Genomic DNA, 18,319 nt, shown 5'->3' with positions numbered 1-18,319 from the left:
CTGGAGACTGGCAGGATGAATAGAAATTGGTCAATACGGCGAAGTGGATACTGAGAGGGCGCTTAAGGCAGAGCTGATAGCAAGTGCAAACGCCTAAGCTAAAGATGATGGAGTGAATGAATGGGACAGGCAGGTAAGGCTCTAGGGGTCTACTGAGGACCTGTCGTAGTGCCTTGTGGACATTTGTGAGAAGTTTAGCTTTTACTTAAGCTTCGGGTTCTTAAGTTTTTATTTTTTTAACGTTTTATTTATATTTGAGAGAGAGACAGAGCACGAGTGGGGAAAGGGGCAGAGAGATATGGAGACATAATCAGAAGCAGGCTCCATCCAGGCTCCGAGCTGTCAGCACAGAGCCGGTCGCAGGGCTTGAACTCACGAACCGTGAGATCATGACCTGAGCTGAAGTCGGACGCTTAACCAGCTGAGCCACCCAGGCACCGCAAGTTTTTATTTATTTATTTTGAGAGAGACAGTGTGAGCAGGGAAGGGGCAGAGAGAGAAGGAGAGAGAATCCCACGCAGGCTCCACACTGTCAGCACAGAGCTGGATGCGGACTCCCAGCGAATCATGACCTGAGCAGCAACCAAGAGCCAGATTCCCAGCCAACTGAGCCACCCAGGCACCCCTACTTTAGCTTCTTGGGAAAACATTGGACAGATTTGATCGCAGGGTACAAACATCATTCTTTAGTCTCAAGATACTTCCTTATACGTGTGAAATATATCTCAAAAATACTTTTATTTTTTTTTAAAAATTTTTTTAGCGTTTTATTTATTTTTGAGACAGAGAGAGACAGAGCATGAATGGGGGAGGGGCAGAGAGAGAGGGAGACACAGAATTGGAAGCAGGCTCCAGGCTCTGAGCCATCAGCCCAGAGCCCGACGCGGGGCTCGAACTCACAGACCACGAGATCGTGACCTGAGCCGAAGTCGGACACCCAACCGACTGAGCCACCCAGGCGCCCCAATACTTTTCTTTTAGAGTTAAACAGACTTAACCACGTGACCTACCAGTTCCATCTCGAAGTGTCTACCCAAGAGAAATGAAGATACACTCCACATAAAAACTGGCACGCCAGTAGACGCCACAACATGATTCTCAACAGCCAAAAAGCGCCAACACCCAAGTCTCCATCTACAGGTGAATGGATAAACCAGACGTGCTCTATCCTGACAACAAAACACTATTCAGTAATGAAAGGAGCATTGACCCACTACAACCTGAATGAGCCTCAAAAACACTAGACTCAGTGAAATAAGCCAGACAAAAAGTCACATATTCTCTGATCCCAACGTCATATGCCATTTGATGGAATGTCCAAAAGGCAGGGCGGGGGGGGGGGGGGGGGGGCAAGGCAATTCTTTCAAGACACAAAGCAGTTGCCTTGAACAAGCGGTAGAAATCCAGAGCGAAAGTTATAATTCCACAAAAAGGGCCATGAGGTTTCTTCTTGGGGTGATGGATAGGTTCTAAACTTAGATCGTGGTGCTGGGTCTTACTACTTTGCAAATATACAGTGAAATTCGTTGAATTGTATCCTTAAAGATAAAATTCAGAATGCCCAGTTAAATCTCAATTGTCGATACACGACAAATGCTTTTTCACCGTAAGTATGTTCTCTTTGTCTCATGCAATATTTGTGATATCTCTAAACTAGAAAATGATTTGTTACACATCCTACAATGTGGATGAACCTTGAACACATCATGCTCAATGAAACAAGCCAGACACAAATGACAACTTCTGTAGGATCCCACTCATAGGAGGTCCCCAGAGGAGTCCCATTCTACTACAGAGTAGATGGTGGGAGCCAGGACTGGGGCAGGGGCTGGGGAGTCACTGTTTCACGGGGACAGAGTCTCAGTTTGGGGACACGAGAAAGTCTGGAAGACGGGTGGTGAGGGTGGTTGCACAACAGTGCGAATGTGCTTGATCTCACTGAGCTGTGCACTTAAAACGGTGAAAATTAGGGGCGCCTGGGTGGCTCGGTCGGTTAAGCGTCCGACTTCCCTCAGGTCACGATCTCACGGTCCGTGAGTTCGAGCCCCGCGTCGGGCTCTGTGCTGACCGCTCAGAGCCTGGAGCCTGTTTCAGAGTCTGTGTCTCCCTCTCTCTCTGCCCCTCCCCTGTTCATGCTCTGTCTCTCTCTGTCTCAAAAATAAATAAACGTTAAAAAAAAATTAAAAAAATAAAATGGTGAAAATTATAAATTTTATGTTATATATATATATATATATATATATATGTTTTACCACAGTAAGAAAAATAATGGTAAATATTATCAAATAAAAGTATCTGACTCCTAGTTCTTTAAAATGGTTAAAATTGTCGTTTAACGTTACATAGATAACGTTAACGTGTTTTTATCAGAAATTCAGATACGATGGGGTGTCCTGTATTTTGTAACTGCTAAGTCACAAAAGGGACAAATGTGGAAGTCAAACAGGGAATGAGGAAGACGGTGCAGAGGGGCCTGAATTAGGTCCCGCTGGAGAGACTGAAGCCCAGAGAGGGGTATGATTTGCCTGACGTCATACCTCAAGTCCAAGGACTCAGATGCCACTTCTGTGGGGCCCTGCCTCCAAAGCCCTCCTGATTCGGTGCCCACTTTTCCCCCAGACCTTGAACCAGCGCAGAAAACCAGACGTCCTGCCCAGAATTCATTGAGCTACACGGAGCGGCTGGGAAACGATCAGGCTCTGATGAGAGCTGGGGCCGGGGTTCTCCCAGAAGGTGGGGGAGGGCCCCCCAAAGTGGCGGGCAGAGGCAAGAGAGGAAAACGGCCCCTCTAATCAGCAGGTGGCCTGAGCACCTACTGTGTGCTACAGACTTGGCCTCCAGTTTACCAGGGGACTGTCATTAGGAAATATTTACCGCACACTTAGCCAAGTACAATAATAAGTCACATTTAGGGGCACAGGGCTGGCTGAGTCGGTGGAGCGTGGGATGCTTGATCTCGGGGTCACGGATTCAAGCTCCACGTTGGGTGTAGAGATTACTTAACAGTAAAATCTTGGGGCGCCTGGGTGGCTCAGTCGGTTGAGCATCCGACTTCGACTCGGGTCATGATCTCACGGTTTGTGAGTTCGAGCCCCGCGTTGGGCTCTCTGCTGTCAGCCCAGAGCCTGCTTCAGATCCTCTGTCCCCGCCCCCCCTCTCTGCCCCTCCCCTGCTCATGCACTTTCTCTCAAAAATAAATAAATATTTAAAAAATAATAAAATCTGTTTTTAAAAAATCGGTAACGTTTATAGAGCAGCCAATATGTTCCAGGCCACATTATTATTATTATTTTTTTTTCAAGTAACCTCTACCCCCAATGTGGGGCTCAAACTCATGACCTTAAGTTAGAGAGTCACATGATCCACCAACTGAGCCAGCCAGGTGCCCCCAGGTCACCTTATGTAGTAGGTTATTAACATTTCATTTCTAGATCAGTTATTTGTCATCCCTGCTTTCCAGATGGGGAAACTGAGGCAGAAGGGTAACACTGGGGTTTGGACGCCCCCACACCCCCCGCCACAGAGTGTTGGATTCCACTTACCTAAGAACATTTCCCTGCCTGAGCTGTAATAGTAACATATTCATCTCTTACAGGGTTTTGTTTTTTTTTTTTTAAATGTTTACTTATTTATTTATTTTTAAGTTTATTTATTTAATTAAAAAAATTTTTTTAACATTTATTTATCTTTTGAGAGACAGAGCATGAGCAGGGGAGGTGCAGAGAGAGGGAGACACAGAATCAGAAGCAGGCTCCAGGCTCCGGGCTGTCAGCACAGAGCCAGATGCGGGGCTTGAACTCACGAACCGTGAGATCATGACCGAAGCCAGTCAGCCGCTTAACTGACTGAGCCACGCAGGCACCCTAAATGTTTATTTATTTATTTTGAGAGGAGGCAGAGGGGCAGAGAGACAGGAAGAGAGAATCCCCAGCAGGCTCCGAGCTGTCAGCACAGATTCCCACGCCGGCCTCGAACTCACAGACCGTGAGATCATGCCCTGAGCTGAAATCAAATTGGACGTTCAACCAACTGAACCACCCAGGCGCCTCATAACGTATTCATCTATTATGGGCTTGCTCAGTGCCAGGCAAGTTTCAGTCCTCCTAGACCAGCCTCCTGCACTCTCACGTGGGGGTGGGAGGTGGGGGTGTGGGGGTGCAGAATCATAGCCCCCTCAAGATCTATGCATCAGAATGTACATCTAAAGAAGCTCTCCATGGACCTGGAGTGTGCATTACAATTTGAGAAGCACCTCAGTGAAGTGTCGTTAGATCTGCTGGTCCTGGGTTCGAATCCTCCCTCTGAAAGCTGTGGTGCTATGGACAAGCGTGTTTGGAACTTTGTAAACTCCTCTATAAATTGGGGAGAAATAGCAGGACTTATTTCTTCGGGTTATATGGCCTAGGGGTTGCTTTTGCTACCTATTTACGTAACAAATTACCGCCAACTTAGTGACTTAAAACAATGCAAGTTTATTGTTACCATTTTGGCGGGAAAAGTCCAAGATGAGTCCCACCGAGATACAATCCTTCTGTTGGCTGAATTGTACTACTTTTGGAGGTTCTGGGGGGGAATCCATCTCCTTGCCTTTCCCAGCTTTCTGGAAGCTTCCTGCGTTCCTTGGGTCAGGCCTCCTTCCTCCATCTGAAGACGTTTTTCCAAAGAAAACATACAGACGGCCAACAGGTACATGAAAAGGTGATCAACTCATCGTTAGGAAAATGCAAATAACACCCATAAACTATCACCTGACACCTGTTAAAATGGCTACGATTTTTTATTTTTATCTTTTGAGAGAGAGAGAGAGAGAGAGCTCAAGCCGGAGAGAGGCGCAGAGGGAATGAGATAAGCGGGCTCCATGCCCAGCATGCACAGAGTCCCACATGGGGCTCAGTCCTACAATCCTGTTGCAGCACGATTTACAATAGCCAAGATATGGAAACAACCCAAGTGGCCACGATGGATGAACGGATAAAGAAAATGTGGTATGGACATACAATGGAATATTAGCCCCCCCCCCCCCAAAAAAAAGAACGAAATCTTGCCATTTGTGACAGCATAGATGGACAGCAAGGGCATCAAGTGAAATAAGTCAGAGAAAAGCAAATACAGTATGATCTCTCTCGTATGTGGGATCTACACAAACAAAAGTACAAGCGAAAAGAGCCCCACCAAAGTCATAGACAAGAACTGGTTGGTGCTTGCCAAAGGCAGGGGGGTGGGAGAAATGGATGAAAAAGGTCAAAAGATAAAACAAAGCCCAAATGGACCATAACTACCACGCCACTATCACTCCTATGAAAAGTCCAGAAGTGGGGCGCCTGGGTGGCTCAGTGGGTTAAGGGTCCAACTTCGGCTCAGGTTATGATCTCGTGGTTCATGAGTTCGAGCCCCGCGATGGGCTCAGTGCTGACAGCTCAGAGCCTGGAGCCTGCTTGGGATTCAGTATCTCCCTCTCTCTCTTTGCCTCTCCCCCGCTGGGCTCTCCCTCTCAAAAATCAAATAAACGAAAAAAGGTCAACAACAGCCCCTTTCTATCATCTACCGCCCAGACACATTCACATTTCCCTGGTGGTCCGAAAAATGTCCCTTTCTTGCACCCGACCCCCTTAGTTGATGTTGCAAACTGTCCACTTTTTCTCTCCAGCACGTTAACATCGTCCCCTCGGCCGTAAACTTTATTTATCATGTTGTCTGTCTTCTCTCCCCAACCCCATGGAAAACATCATGAGGTCTGCGAGGTCAAGGATTTCCTTGTTTTCTTCCTTGCTGGTACAGAGCCGACTCCCAAAAAACCAACAAAACGGAGTAGATCATCTTAAAGCGCTCCATTTATTGAATGATTTCTAACGGCATCGTTACCCTTATAATCCTCCAACGACGTGGACGTGGGTGCTGTTCTTATCCCCAGCGCGTAGGAAGTTAAAGGAAGGTTGGTTTGGGCTGCACCGGATTCTCCCCCTAAACACTGCGCAGGCCCTCAGGATGACGTCAGAGCTCCGTAACCCAGGCCCCTAGGGGATGCGCCACCGTGGGTCCCCAGGCCCCGGCTCAGGCGCCCCTTCCCACGTCCCCCACCACGTGCGCCTGACCACCGGTGCCAGACGCGGGGCTGGCTCGTTACGGTCCTGCACGGCCCCCACCCTGCACTGCATGCGGGAGCCAGGGAAGGTTTTCGGTCCGGGGAAAGGTCAGGGCCAGCGCTGTCTCCGTGGGCTCTGCGGGCTTCTCCCGCCCTCTCCGGTCACCCCTCTGGGGAACGAGGTGCAGGGCGCGCGGGCACAGCCACCCGCTGGAAGCGAGCTCGTCGCCCCTGGCAACTGAGGCCCGACTAACCACCGAGACGCGGCCGACGGTGCAGAGCGGCCGCCGTGGGCCAGCGAGGCGCGGAGAGCTAGAGAGGCGCACCGGGCCGATTGTCACGTGGGCGCCGGCGCGAAGGTGGGACTTCCGGCAGCGAGGTATTTTCTTTCCGGTTGTTGGCTCCTGCCGGCCCCACCCCGACTGGGCCCTGCGCCCCCCCCGCCCCCCGCGGCCCCCTGCCGCCGGGCCCGCCGCCACCATGAAGAAATTCTTCCAGGAGATCAAGGCTGACATCAAGTTCAAGAGTGCGGGGCCTGGTCAGAAGCTCACGGAGTCCGTGGGGTGCGTGACCGGCGCTGGGGCTTGAGATCCGGGGGGCAGGGGCGGGGAGGGGCGTCCGAGGGTGGGGAGAGACCTCTGGGGGCGGGGCACGGGGGGCCAGGGTGGGAGTAAGGGGGAGGGGTGGCCTCCGGGGGCGGGGCACGGGGGGCAAGGGTGGGAGTAAGGGGGAGGGGTGGCCTCCGGGGGCGGGGCACGGGGGAGAGAGGCCCGAGGGGGAGGGGCTGGAGGCGGGGGCTAGGGGGGCGGGGTTGCAAGCAGCTGGGGGTCCGCGGAGAAACCGTAGGAGAGTAGGCGGGCGGAGAAGGGGCCCCCAAGAGGCGTCATCCAGTTTTGGGGGGGGGTCTCTGTGTACAGAGATTGGACACAGAGCCTGGAGAGTCAAGTACAGCTGGGGCCGGGGAGAGGGGAGAGGCTTCGCGTCCGTGGCCTTAGGGGTCTGGGCCCTGGCTCTGGAGCGCGAGGGAGGACCGGGTCAGAGAGCTTAAGTCCAGGGAGCCTGAGGCGGGGTTGGAAGAGGTCTCAGAGGATCGGGGGAGCGGGGGTTGAATTGGCTGAGGAAGGTCTGGGAGGGAAGAGGAGGGGAGTGGGTGGAGGTGAGCTGGAGACATCTGTGACAGGGAGGAGATGGGGGCCTTGTGGGTGACGGTTGAAGCCGAAGGCAGGTCCTGAGAGAGACGTGGGAGGAGAGGGGAGAAGAGGGAGGTCCGGCAGGGCGCACATCCAGGCGTCTGTGGCTTGTCCGGGGAGTGCCTGGGGAAGAGAAGGACGCGGGGGCGAGACTGGAGACCCAGTGGGGGAGGTGTGTGACAGTGAGGGCTCTGGTGGGCCGGGGGTGGATTGAGCAAAGGAAGTGCAGAGGGGGTGGGGCCCCTGAGGAATAATGGAAGGGATTGTGAAGAGGTGGGGCCCGGAGTGGTAGGGGGGGAGAGGCAGGGAGGCGCCAGGGGGGACAGGGTAGCAGGGGTGGGTGAGGGAGAGTGGGTGCATGACATCAGTGCATCTGTCGCGGGGATGGGGGCTCCCGGGACTGGCCGGAGGAGGCCCACGAGGGCCTGGTTCATGAGTCAAGGAGGGAAGGCCGGTGGACAAGATCAGGTCCCGGGAGCCTGAGCGGGGAGAGGAGGGCAGCCTGGGAGAGGGCCAGACAAGGGGGTGCATTCATTTGTTGAACAAGTGGTGGGGGTTGGTGCAGCAGCGGGGACTGAGCGTGACAGGAAAGACGCGGGGGCCGTGTGGGGGATGGCTGTGGGAGATGAGAACCCGGGAGGAGAGAAGAGGGGAGCAGTGTGGAGATCCAGACTTCTGTGACGCGCGTGGGGCAAGACGAGGCTCGGGGTGTGTGACAAGCGCTGTCACCATGCGGCTCAGAGAAGGTTCCTGCTGTCTCAGGGCTCATCTTCTAGTGGGGAGAGGTGGACAGCTAAATCGGGACAGGGGTGGTGACAGAGCAGTCGGTACTCAGGGCCACGAAGAAAAATAAGCAGGGGCAGGAGATAGCAACGGCTGGGGGCCCTTAGGTGGTCTGGGAACACCTCTCCGAGAAGGAGACATTCGAGCTGAGCTGGATGAGGTGAGGTGCAGCCAAGTGGAAATTGCCTCCCCCCGCCCCCCTCCCCACCACACACACACAGACCCTGAAGCCGCCCCAGCTGCCCCCAGACTTCTTTCCTCACCCCCGCCCCCCATCTGCAGACTGAACAGTTCGGCCAGAAAGTGCAGAAAGTGCAAAGGCCCTGTGGTGGGAGCCACTTGGGCCTGCGGGAGCAGCAGTAGGAAACCAGTGTAGACAGGGAGGCGTGAAGGAGGGGAGCGGGCGGGTTGTGAAGGGCCTGCAGGCCCAAGGGGGCTTCAGGATTGTGTTGTGCATGGGGCCGAAGGGCTTGGTGCAGAGGAGTGACGAGCTCCGGCTTAGGTTTTAGAACGGTCCCCGTGGCTGCCCAGCGGGGCCTCGAAGAGGGCAGGCGAGGCGTCTTGAAAACCGTGTTTTTGTAGAACTAAGTAATCACAGGGGGCTGGGGTGTGGCCACGTGGGGGGAGAGGAAACCCAGCCCCCGCCACGTGGCCTGGCACGTGGCCGGGCACACGGTCGGTGCTCCCTAAGTGAAGCCGTGCCACCTGGCTGTCGTAGGCTGGAAGGAAAGGGATCGAGGAGGGGAGGGACACCTTTGAGTCTCACCGGTTCCTGAAGGCGAAAGGTGCCCCCTCACGTGCATCCGTGGCGGCCGGTGGGGGCGGGCCTCTGTCCCCCCCTTGCCCCCCCGTTAGCTGCCTTGACCCCAAGGCCCAGGCCGCTGCGGGACTCCCCCCAAGGGGTGGAACTGGAGGCGGAACTGCCGTCTGTCTCCAGGGGCCTTTCTTTCTGCGTTAGAACCATCGCGTGGCTGCGGGTGGTCCCTGGGACAGAGGGACGTTTCTGTCCGATGGGGCAGAAGTGGGAGAGGGACAGAGGCTCTTGCGCCTGAGCCCGTGTCACCCCGCCTTCCCTCTGTCTCTTCCCAGGGAGAGGGCCCCCAGAGGGAAACCCAACCAGCCCGCGCTCCAGCAGCCCCGCCAGGGACCCACCGACGAGGCCCAGATGGCAGCCGCGGCAGCCCTGGCCCGGCTCGAACAGAAGCAGCCCAGGGCCCGGGGCCCCACGTCGCAGGAGTCCATCCGGAACCAGGGTGAGCTGTGGCCGTCTTCCGGTGCGGCGTGGGGACGTGAAGCAAGGTCTCACGCGAAATCTCACTTGTGAGAGTGGGGGGTGCAGGGTGGAAGGCACCGGGGCGCTGGGGTCTGAGAGGCCGAGGAGGGGAGACGGGAGCGAGACGGGGCCATCGTCGGGCCGTCAGGTGAAACCTAGGGGCGTGGAGAGGTGGCTCAGGCAGGGGGGCCTGACCGGGGGAAGGACTAGAACTTGACCCCCTTGGGATGTGCGGGGGCGGGGGTGGAGTGTGCCTGGGGCCAGGGCAGGGCCCCCAACTGACCCGTCTCTGCCCTCTCTCCAGTGAGAAAGGAACTTCGAGCCGAAGCCCCTGTCAGCGGGAGCCCAGAGGCCCCAGGGACCAACAGGGTAAGCACATCCACGGGGCAGCAGGACACCTGAGGGCCATCCTGGGGCAGGGAGCGGGTTCTGTCCCTCATTGGTCAAATCGGCGAGCCTCGGGCAGTAGGCACGTGGGTGCCGGGGCGGATAGAGGTCACGTCTGGCCTTGGGCAAAAGGAAGCTTGTGAGGCACGCCAGAACAGTGGAGGCAGGTTGTGGTTGAAGGTGGTGTTGACTGGGACCTTCGCACTCAGCTCCTGCCCTCTGCTGCTTGCCCGGGGGGGTGGGGGGGCCCTTCAGAGACTGGTGTAATCAGGGAGGCCTTGCTGGGGGAGGTGGGCTTTGAAGGAGAACCTGGCAGAAAGGGTGTTCTGAGCAGCTTGACCTTTGAGGTCACACTGAGGGTTTTTTGTGTTTTGTTTTTAATGTTTCTTTATTTTTGAGAGAGAGAGAGAGAGAGAGCTTGAGCAGGGGAGGAGCAGAGAGAAGCAGAGACATAGAATCAGAAGCAGGTTTCAGGCTTTGAGCTGGCAGCACAGGGCCCGATGTGGGGCTCGAACTCACAAATTGTGAAATCATGACCTGAGCTGAAGTCAGAAGCTTAACCGACTGAGCCCCCCAGTCGCCCCTGTTGAGTGATTTTTTTTTAAGTATTTTTTTAATGTTGATTTATTAAAGACAGTTTTTTTAACGTTTATTTATTTTTGAGAGGGAGACAGAGACAGCGCAGGGGAGGGGCAGAGAGAAAGGGAGACAGAGAACCGGAAGCAGGCTCCAGGCTCCCAGCTGTCAGCACAGAGCCCGACGCGGGGCTCGAACCCACAAGGGTAAGATCGTGACCTGAGCCGAGGTCGGACGCTTAACAGACGGAGCCGCCCCAAGGTCTCACTGAGTTTTAAGGACCGAAGCGGCCCTAGACGATGCCTAGGAATCGAGGTCCAGAGGGAGGTCTGGACTCATCTGGGCCACCGTGACTCCCGAGCCCTCCACCAAAGGCCCTTCCTCACCAGGGAAACGGGAACAGCCAGAGCCGTTGATGGAGCGTTTGCTCCGTGTCCGAAGCGGCTTCACACTTTCTGTCCCTTTCTCGTTGGGGTGCGGCGGCCCTGCAGAGCCATTTACGGGGCAGAAGGGGCCCAGTCACTGGGCCAAGGTGTCCCACGGCTAAAGAAGCAAAGGGGGGAAGCGTCGGGACCGGGGCCGTGCGGCTGCCGGGGCCATGCTGTCAGCGGCTCGGGCCGGCCTCTGTCCGCAGTCCGGGGTCAGCCGCCTTCGCCCCGTCCCCCCAGGTGCCTGAGCCCAGAGAGGAGGGCTCGACCCACCTGGCAGTGCCCGCGGTGTGCTTCACCTGCCCGCTCACGGGGGCCACGCTCAGGAAGGACCAGCGGGATGCACACATCAAAGAGGCCATTCTCTCGGTGAGTGGCAGCCCCGTGTCCCCCCTCCTCCACCGCCCTGCCACCTAGAGGTCCCGGCGCCAGAGCCGGGAGAGCTGGGTGGCACGGACCCTCGGTATCGTCTGCGCCTGCCTGTATCGCGTTTGCTTCCGTCTCTCTTCAAAGGCAGGCTTTCCGTGGGGTCCGAAGCTCAGGATACAGACGGGTGGGTAGAGAAAAGCCCCCGCTCGGCCACCCTTCCTGGAGGCGGCCCCTGTAAGGCGTGCAGGCCCCCTTCCGGGGAGAGATCGGTCGCAGGTGCACGCAAACTGCCGAACCCCCGCATCCCCCGCACCCGGGGCTCGGGTTTCCCGATCCCGTTAGAACAGGTCGTCGCAAAGCGGGCGGCCTCGTTTATTGTCTCACAGTCCCTGGGAGTCAGAAGGGTGACGTGGGTCTGGCTGCCCCGACTCAAGGCGGCGGCCGGGCCGACTTCCTTCTGGGCGCTCTGGGGGGGGGGGGGGCGCGCGCGTCTGGGCCTTTTCCTGCTTCCAGGCTTGTCTGTGTTCCGTGGCCGTGGCGCCTTGCTCAGGCTGTCCCCTCTCTTGTCTCTTCCCCGTAAAGGGACCTTGAGGTTGCATTTGGCCCTCGGGGATCATCCAGGCTCCTGTCGCTATTTTAAGGCCCACTGATCAGCAGCCTTAATTCCGTGAGCCTCCCTAATGCCTTCGCACCGTGCAGCCAGCCGTTAACAGTTTCGCCCCGTTCGCGCGGTCGTCCCTTTCTGGCTTGTTCTGAAGCATTTGGGAGAAAGTTCTGCGTTCTTGTTAGCCAGCCTCACCGTACGCCCTGCTCCGTAACTGTCCGACCGGCTCCTTGCCGATGAGCATGTCGGAAGCTCCCCGTCCTTCCCTAGTGACAGCAGTCACGTGGTGGAAAGCCTTGGCTGTGGCTTCTCTGAGCCGTGGGCTCGGTGCGGGCGCGGAAGCGGGACGTGCGTGCGGGGTGTGGACGGCGGTGGCCGAGGAACCCGCGTAGGCGCCGTCCCGACTCACACTGCACCGGCAGCGTCGGGGAAGGTGCCCACGTCACCGGCCCCACACCGTCACTGTGGGCGCACAGACCCTTCGTCTTCTGCCGGAAGTGACAGTGGAGAACATCTCGGGACGGTTTCCGTGCGCGTTTCCCTCAGTTTGGCCCGGACTGGCCGTATTTTCCTGTGAGAATGCGCCCTTGGCCCGGTTTTGTGTCGTGTAGTTGGACTTTTTCTCGATTTCTAGGCTTTTTTTTTTTTTTTTTTAGTGTTTATTTATTTGAGAGGGAACAAGCACGAGCGTGCATGTGCGAGCAGGGGAGCAGCAGAAAGAGAGGGAGGGAGAGAATCCCAAGCAGGCTCCACACTGTCCGCGCAGAGTCCGACTCGGGGGCTCGATCTCGCCAACCGTGAGATCACGACCTGAGCCGAAATCGAGTTGGACGCTCAACCGACTGAGCCCCCCAGGCACCCCGATTCACGGGCACCCTTCACCTGTTAGGGAAGTTGGTCTTTTGCCTATAATATGCAGCATGAATATTTTCCCCTCGGTTTTCACTTTCCGGTTGTGCTCGTGGTCACCTTGCTGTGTAGAAATTTTCGATCTCTGGTTAAATGTGTCGGTCCTGTGACTTCTGTGTTTTGTGGCACGCTCGGAAAGGCCTTCCCCACTTTGCTAGTGCTTTTCTGTTTTGCTTTTTGTTGTTTTTTTAATTTTTTAAATGTTTCTTTATTTTTGATAGAGACAGAGCACCAGTGGGGAAAGGGGCAGAGAGAGATGGAGACAGAATCTGAAGCAGGCTCCATCCAGGCTCCGAGCTGTCAGCACAGAGCCGGACGCGGGGCTCGAACCCACGAACCGTGGGATCATGACCTGAACCGAAGTCGGAGGCTCAACCCACTGAGCCACCCAGGCGCCCTGCTTTCTGTTGTTTGTTTTAACGTTTGAAGCTTTGATCCGACTAGAGGCGCCTTGGGTGGCTCAATTGGTCGAGGGCCTGACTTTCGGTATCAGTTCAGGTCAGGATCTCGTGGTTTGTGGGTTCGAGACCTGCACTGGGCTCTGCACTGACAGTGTGGAGCCTGCTTGGGATTCTGTCTCTCTGCCTCCCTCCTTCTCTCCCTCCCTCCCTCTCTCTGCCCCAGCCCCACTCACATGGGCTCTCTCTCAAAATAAAAATTTGAAACCCCCCCCCAAAGACTCTGATCTGACTAGAAGCTATTGCCCTGCGGAGTATGAGGCATACGGACCACTCTTTGTTCCCTGACACCTACCCCGTGTTGCCCCCCGCACGCACACTCCCTTTTTTACTGAAAACGCCTTTTTGGTCATAGCTGTGGCACATGTCTCTGTCACCAAGCGAATTCCCGTATGGGTTTCCCTGGGGGTTTGCGATGGTCCCGAGGAGGCTGGGCCGGTCACACAAGCCTGGGAACTTCCCCTCCTGCTTTCTCCGTCTTTCTGTGTCCCTGCCCTCTTCCCTCCCACGGGCAGAGTTGTCAGATGGGTGGACCCCCGGAGGCATAATCTGGGCTGTGACGCCCCTCTTCCCTCGAGGCGAGGGCAGGGCTGAGGCTCAGGATGGGGCCACCGAAGGGCTTTCTCCTCCTTTCTTGGCTGGGAGCGTCCAGTTGAGTTTGCTTCAGTGGAATGTTCCTGGCCTGCTGTCACCTGTTGTCACCTGAGTCGAGAGGCCAGCTGCTGGGGGAGGGAGAGGTGCCTGCGGGCCTCCAACCCCCAGGTGAGCGCTTCCGGTGCGTCCCCTCCCTCCCCCAGCACTTCTCCACCGACCCCGTGGCTGCCTCCATCATGAAGATCCACACGTTCAACAGAGACCGGGACAGGGTGAAGCTGGGTGTGGACACCATCGCCAAGTGAGCAGCCGCAGCCCTCCCAGCTGAGTGTCCCCCGCCCCGACAGCCGGGCCTCCGCCACAGCCTGCCGGGGGGTGCCCGGAAGGAGCTGGGCACTGGGGCTGCAGCCAGTCCCCGCCCTGCACTCCCCCCCCCCCCCAGGCCCTCTGGGCCTCAGTTGACCTGCCTGTAAAACGAAGGGGTTTACCAAATCAGGAGGTCCCGACCTGCTGCTTTCCTCCGGGATCACTGTAGGAAGGTGGGAAGGGGGCGGGGGGCGGGGGGGGCAGGGTCCCACCCCCTCCCCTCGTCTGGGCGGGGGGCGGGGGGCAGGGTCCCACCCCCTCCCCTCGTCTGCTCCAACAGGTCTGGGGGGGGGGCAGGGAGCGCCAGGAAGTGCACGTTGCTTGTGAGCCCCGGCCCCCGGCCACGGGGCACCCACGGGCTTTAGTGGTCCGTTAGCCTGGCCCTGCCACAGCCCCCTGTGCGTTCGCTGGTGCCCTCGAGGGGAGGCAGGAGCGGGGGGGGGCCGGCGACGGCCCCCTCTGGGCTCACTGTTCCCACACGGCCGCGGGCCCCCCCAGGTACCTGGACAACATCTGCCTGCACCCCGAGGAAGAGAAGTACAGGAAGATCAAGCTACAGAACCGCGTGTTTCAGGTGCACACGCGGCCCCGGCGTGGGGGTGGCGGCCAGACCAGGCAGCCGCGGGGGAGCGAGGGCCCCGGGCACACGGGGCGAGCGTCGTGGTGTTTGGCCCGCTCTCCCCCTCGCCCCGGCTGTTCCGACTTGAATTTGAATCAGCGGGGAGGAGGTCGGCGCTGGCGAGATTTCTCCCGCGAACACAGACTTCTGGTTTCTGTGGAGAAATCTCGGGGTCCCGCCACCCTGGCCCGTGTTACCTGCGCCACTGGCGGGGCACCTGCTGTCTGTCTCCCGGCGGCCCCTTCCCGCCCCCGGCTTCCCACGCAGCCACCGCCCCCACCCCTGGGCCCCTCCTGTTGTCCTGTGGCTTCTCGGCCTCCTTCCTCACCTGGTCGGTGACCTCCTGGGGTCCCGTGCCCTCTGCGAGCAGCTGGGGGGCGCCCTGCAGCCCGTGTTGAGGCGAGCGCGTTCGTGCTCAGCCCTGCGGGCAGCTTCCGCGGCTTCGCCCGTCAGGGCCTAGCGGCTGCTGCGAGGCCGGGCGGGCGGGGCGGCCAGCAGGGCCCTGGTGACCACTGGCTCCACTCCCAGGAGCGAATTAACTGCCTGGAAGGGACCCACGAGTTTTTTGAGGCCGTCGGCTTCCAGAAGGCCCTGCTTCCGGTGCCCGATCAGGGTAAGGCAGGTGGAGCAGGGCGCCGGCCGTGCTGGGAGGAGGGGCGGGAGGGCCCCTCCGGGCGGCAGGGGTGGGGTGGGGGGCTCTCCCTGCCGCAGCAGTGACCCGCGCCTGCCCCAGAGGGCCCCGAGGAGTTCTACGTGCTGAGCGAGGCCGCCCTGGCCCAGCCCCAGAGCCTGCGGAAGCACAAGGAGCAGCTGCTGGGCGCCGAGCCCGTGCGGGCCACGCTGGCCCGCCAGCGCCGCGTCTTCCAGCCCTCGCCCCTGGCCTCCCAGTTTGACCTGCCCGGGGACTTCTTCACCCTCACGGCGGAGGAGGTCAGGCGGGAACAGAGGCTCCGGTCCGAGGCCGTGGAGCGGCTGAGTGTGCTGCGGACCAAGGCCATGCGGGAGAGGGAGGAGCAGAGAGAGCGGCGCAGATACACCTACACGCTGCTGCGCGTCCGCTTCCCCGACGGCTGCCTGCTCCAGGGTGGGTGCGCCCGGGGGGGCCGGGGCTGCGGGCGACGGGGCCCGGCTGGGTGCCGCGGGACGGGAGCCCAAGGCCTCCCCGGTCTGTGCTCATCGTGGGAGGAGGCATCACAGTCTGTCCTCCCTCCCTCGGGAGCCGGGTGGGCGCGGGCTGGGGTGGGGGCCGGGGTGCTCCCCTGAACTCCGGCCCCACCGACTGTCCCGCCCACCCAGGCACCTTCTACGCCCGGGAGCGGGTGGCCGCGCTGTATGCCTTCGTCCGGGAGGCCTTGCAGAGCGACTGGCTGCCTTTCGAGCTGCTGGCCTCGGGCGGGCAGAGGTTGTCGGAGGAGGAGAGCCCGGCCTTCGACGAGTGCGGGCTGGTGAGCGAGGGGGCTGCCCGCGGGCGGGTCTCTGGATGTCCTGGAGGCACGAACTCCAGCGCTGGGCGGCGCGCGGCCCAGGGGTCCGGGGACGGGGCTGGGCTCTCGGGTTCAAGTCCCACCTTCCCGCCTACGTGCCTCCCTCTAGTCCCCGGCTCTCGCCGGGTCCCTGCTGCGGGACTGGGCTGATGGCGGGGACCGTTGTCCCCTACGGGCAGCAGCTGGAGCGAGCCGGAGCGAGCGGGGTCCCGGCTCTGACGGGGGGCGGTCGAGCGGGAAGACGGGAGAGTCACGTCAAGGCCTGAGCGAGGCTGAGGCTTCCGGCCCACCGCAGGTGCCCTCCGCCCTCCTGACCTTCTCGTGGGACGCAGCCCTGCTGGAGGACCTCAGGGCCGCAGGGGCGGAACCGGACTCTTCTATCCTGAAACCTGAGCTCCTGTCGACCATCGAGAAGCTCTCGTGAAATAAAAGCAGGGTTGGCTTTACCCCGCGTGGGTCTGTCTCATGCTCTCCTGCGGCCTCCACCGCTCCGCTCCCCCCGCACCCTTTCTCCCACCACCCAGGGTACCCCGCTTCTCCAGAACTGCTCGCCCTGGTCCACAGAGCCCTGCAGGCACGGGGCACGGCGCTGGTCGGCTGCGACGGGGGCCTGGGACCGCCACCTGGAGAGGGCTCTCAGGAGGCGGCTGCCGGGCTGTCCTCCTTCCTTCCGCACTGGGTGTCAGCCGGCTACGGCCACTGTCACCTGATCGCAGAACTCCCGGCAGGAGAGTAGGCCTGTGGCACGTGCCCTGTCCCCACGTGCTGTGGTCCAGGTGGCCGCCGCTGGCCCTGACGTCGAGCCGCGGGGTGGCTGGGGAGGGCGACGGAAGAGGGAGACGCGGAGCCTGTCGGGACTCGGTCCTGTGATTACTGAGTTACGAACCCAAATAAACGGGACGTGTGTCTAGTCTCCTGGTGGTGAATTGGAGCTGGTGCCACACAGGGTAGGGGCAGTGGCTGCGGAGCTGCCCGCGGAGGAGGCCCGGGCGTGGCTCCCAGTGGGATGGGACCAGGTAGATGGATACCTGCTGATGGCAGGCCTCCCAGGGACCCGGCGTGAGGGGGCCAGGGTCCCTCGAAGGCTCTGTTTTACTGTGGTCCTGTGCTGGGCAGGACAAGGTCCCTGCAGATGGCCCGTTCTCGGTCCCAGTCCCTGTAATTGTCACCTTATGGAGAAGAGGGGCCGCGGGTGCGATTGATGGTCCCCAGATGGGGAGCGTCCTGGCTATCCCGGTGGGCCCAGCATCACCACAGGGGTCCTCGCGTGGGAGGAGGTGAGAGACGCCAGGCCGCAGGTGTCAAAGAGGGAGGAGGGAAGAGGGGCCCGAGTCAACACCCGCACCTCGGGGAGCTGGAAGGTAGGGAAACGGCCCCCCTCCGGGATGTCCAGGAGGCACGGAGTTGTAACCCGAGGCCCACGTGAGACTTTTGACTTCCCCGAACTGTAAAAGCACGTTTGGTTTTAAGCCAAATTGGCAGTGATTTGTTACAGCAGCCACAGGAAATGGATAAACGGGGAGGCGCTGTCCCTGGTCCCACCCCAAGGTGAGATGCCCGTAACCGCTCACCTGCACTGTCCCCTCCTCTCCCCCCAGACCGGCCCCGCTCCAGCCCTTCCGAGACCCTGCCCGCCCCCGCACAGAGGCCCGTGGCAGCCGGTTCTCCGGCCACCGCCAGCTGGGTGACGGACAGACGTGAAGCTCGGAGGCCCCGGATGGAATTCCAAAACCAAGCGTCGCCCGTAGACCCCCAGCCAGCGGACAGCCCCCGCGTGTGCCTTTGCTTCCCACCTGGGCCACCAGCTACTCTGTTCTCACACGGCAAGACCTGGGACTGTCCTCCTTGGCTCTCCCATCTTGGAAACCCAACACGACCTGTCCCCCTGGCCCCACGTCCCCTCCCTGCCCCACTGCTACTCGGAGCTGACTGCAAGTGGTTGGGTGGCCGATCAGAACGGGTTTCAGGGGACCCGAGGGGTTTGAGGTGGTCCCGTTCACAGATGTACTACAGCTGTGCCCACCCCTCCCAGGGAGCCCCGGTCAGGGCCCGGGCCCTCACCCCGCAACGGGGGTGTTCATCAGCCCCGCCCAAACGGGTGGGAGAAACGGGGCCCTCGCCTTTGAGTGCCCCGAGGGTGGGGTGGGGTGGGGTGGGGTGACCCTGTGTTGGCCGCATCCGGTCCACGCAGAACACG

The 18,319-nt window shown here is 59.3% G+C and overlaps 1 protein-coding gene across 2 annotated transcripts; it reads left to right on the top strand.

Moving 5' to 3' along the window:
• Nucleotides 1-6,504: 6,504 nt before the first annotated feature.
• On the top strand, nucleotides 6,505-16,568 carry UBXN6 (UBX domain protein 6). 2 transcript variants are annotated; one of them, XM_042977805.1, is made up of 10 exons: nucleotides 6,505-6,645; nucleotides 9,145-9,308; nucleotides 9,633-9,697; nucleotides 10,960-11,088; nucleotides 13,857-13,954; nucleotides 14,518-14,593; nucleotides 15,167-15,251; nucleotides 15,372-15,722; nucleotides 15,935-16,083; nucleotides 16,418-16,568. In XM_042977805.1, the coding sequence occupies exons 1-10, from the start codon at nucleotides 6,563-6,565 to the stop codon at nucleotides 16,544-16,546; spliced, it is 1,329 nt and encodes a 442-aa protein (XP_042833739.1). In that variant the 5' UTR covers nucleotides 6,505-6,562; the 3' UTR covers nucleotides 16,547-16,568. The 2 variants fall into 2 exon arrangements, with proteins under 2 accessions (XP_042833739.1, XP_042833740.1); XM_042977806.1 differs by lacking the exon at nucleotides 6,505-6,645 and adding an exon at nucleotides 7,610-8,215.
• Nucleotides 16,569-18,319: the final 1,751 nt, after the last annotated feature.

This window comes from Panthera tigris, chromosome A2 (genome assembly GCF_018350195.1).
Source record: "Panthera tigris isolate Pti1 chromosome A2, P.tigris_Pti1_mat1.1, whole genome shotgun sequence".
Taxonomy (NCBI): Eukaryota; Metazoa; Chordata; class Mammalia; order Carnivora; family Felidae; genus Panthera; species Panthera tigris.
The sequence above is the reverse complement of the archived record's forward strand: the minus strand, read 5'-3'. Positions and strand labels throughout refer to the sequence as shown.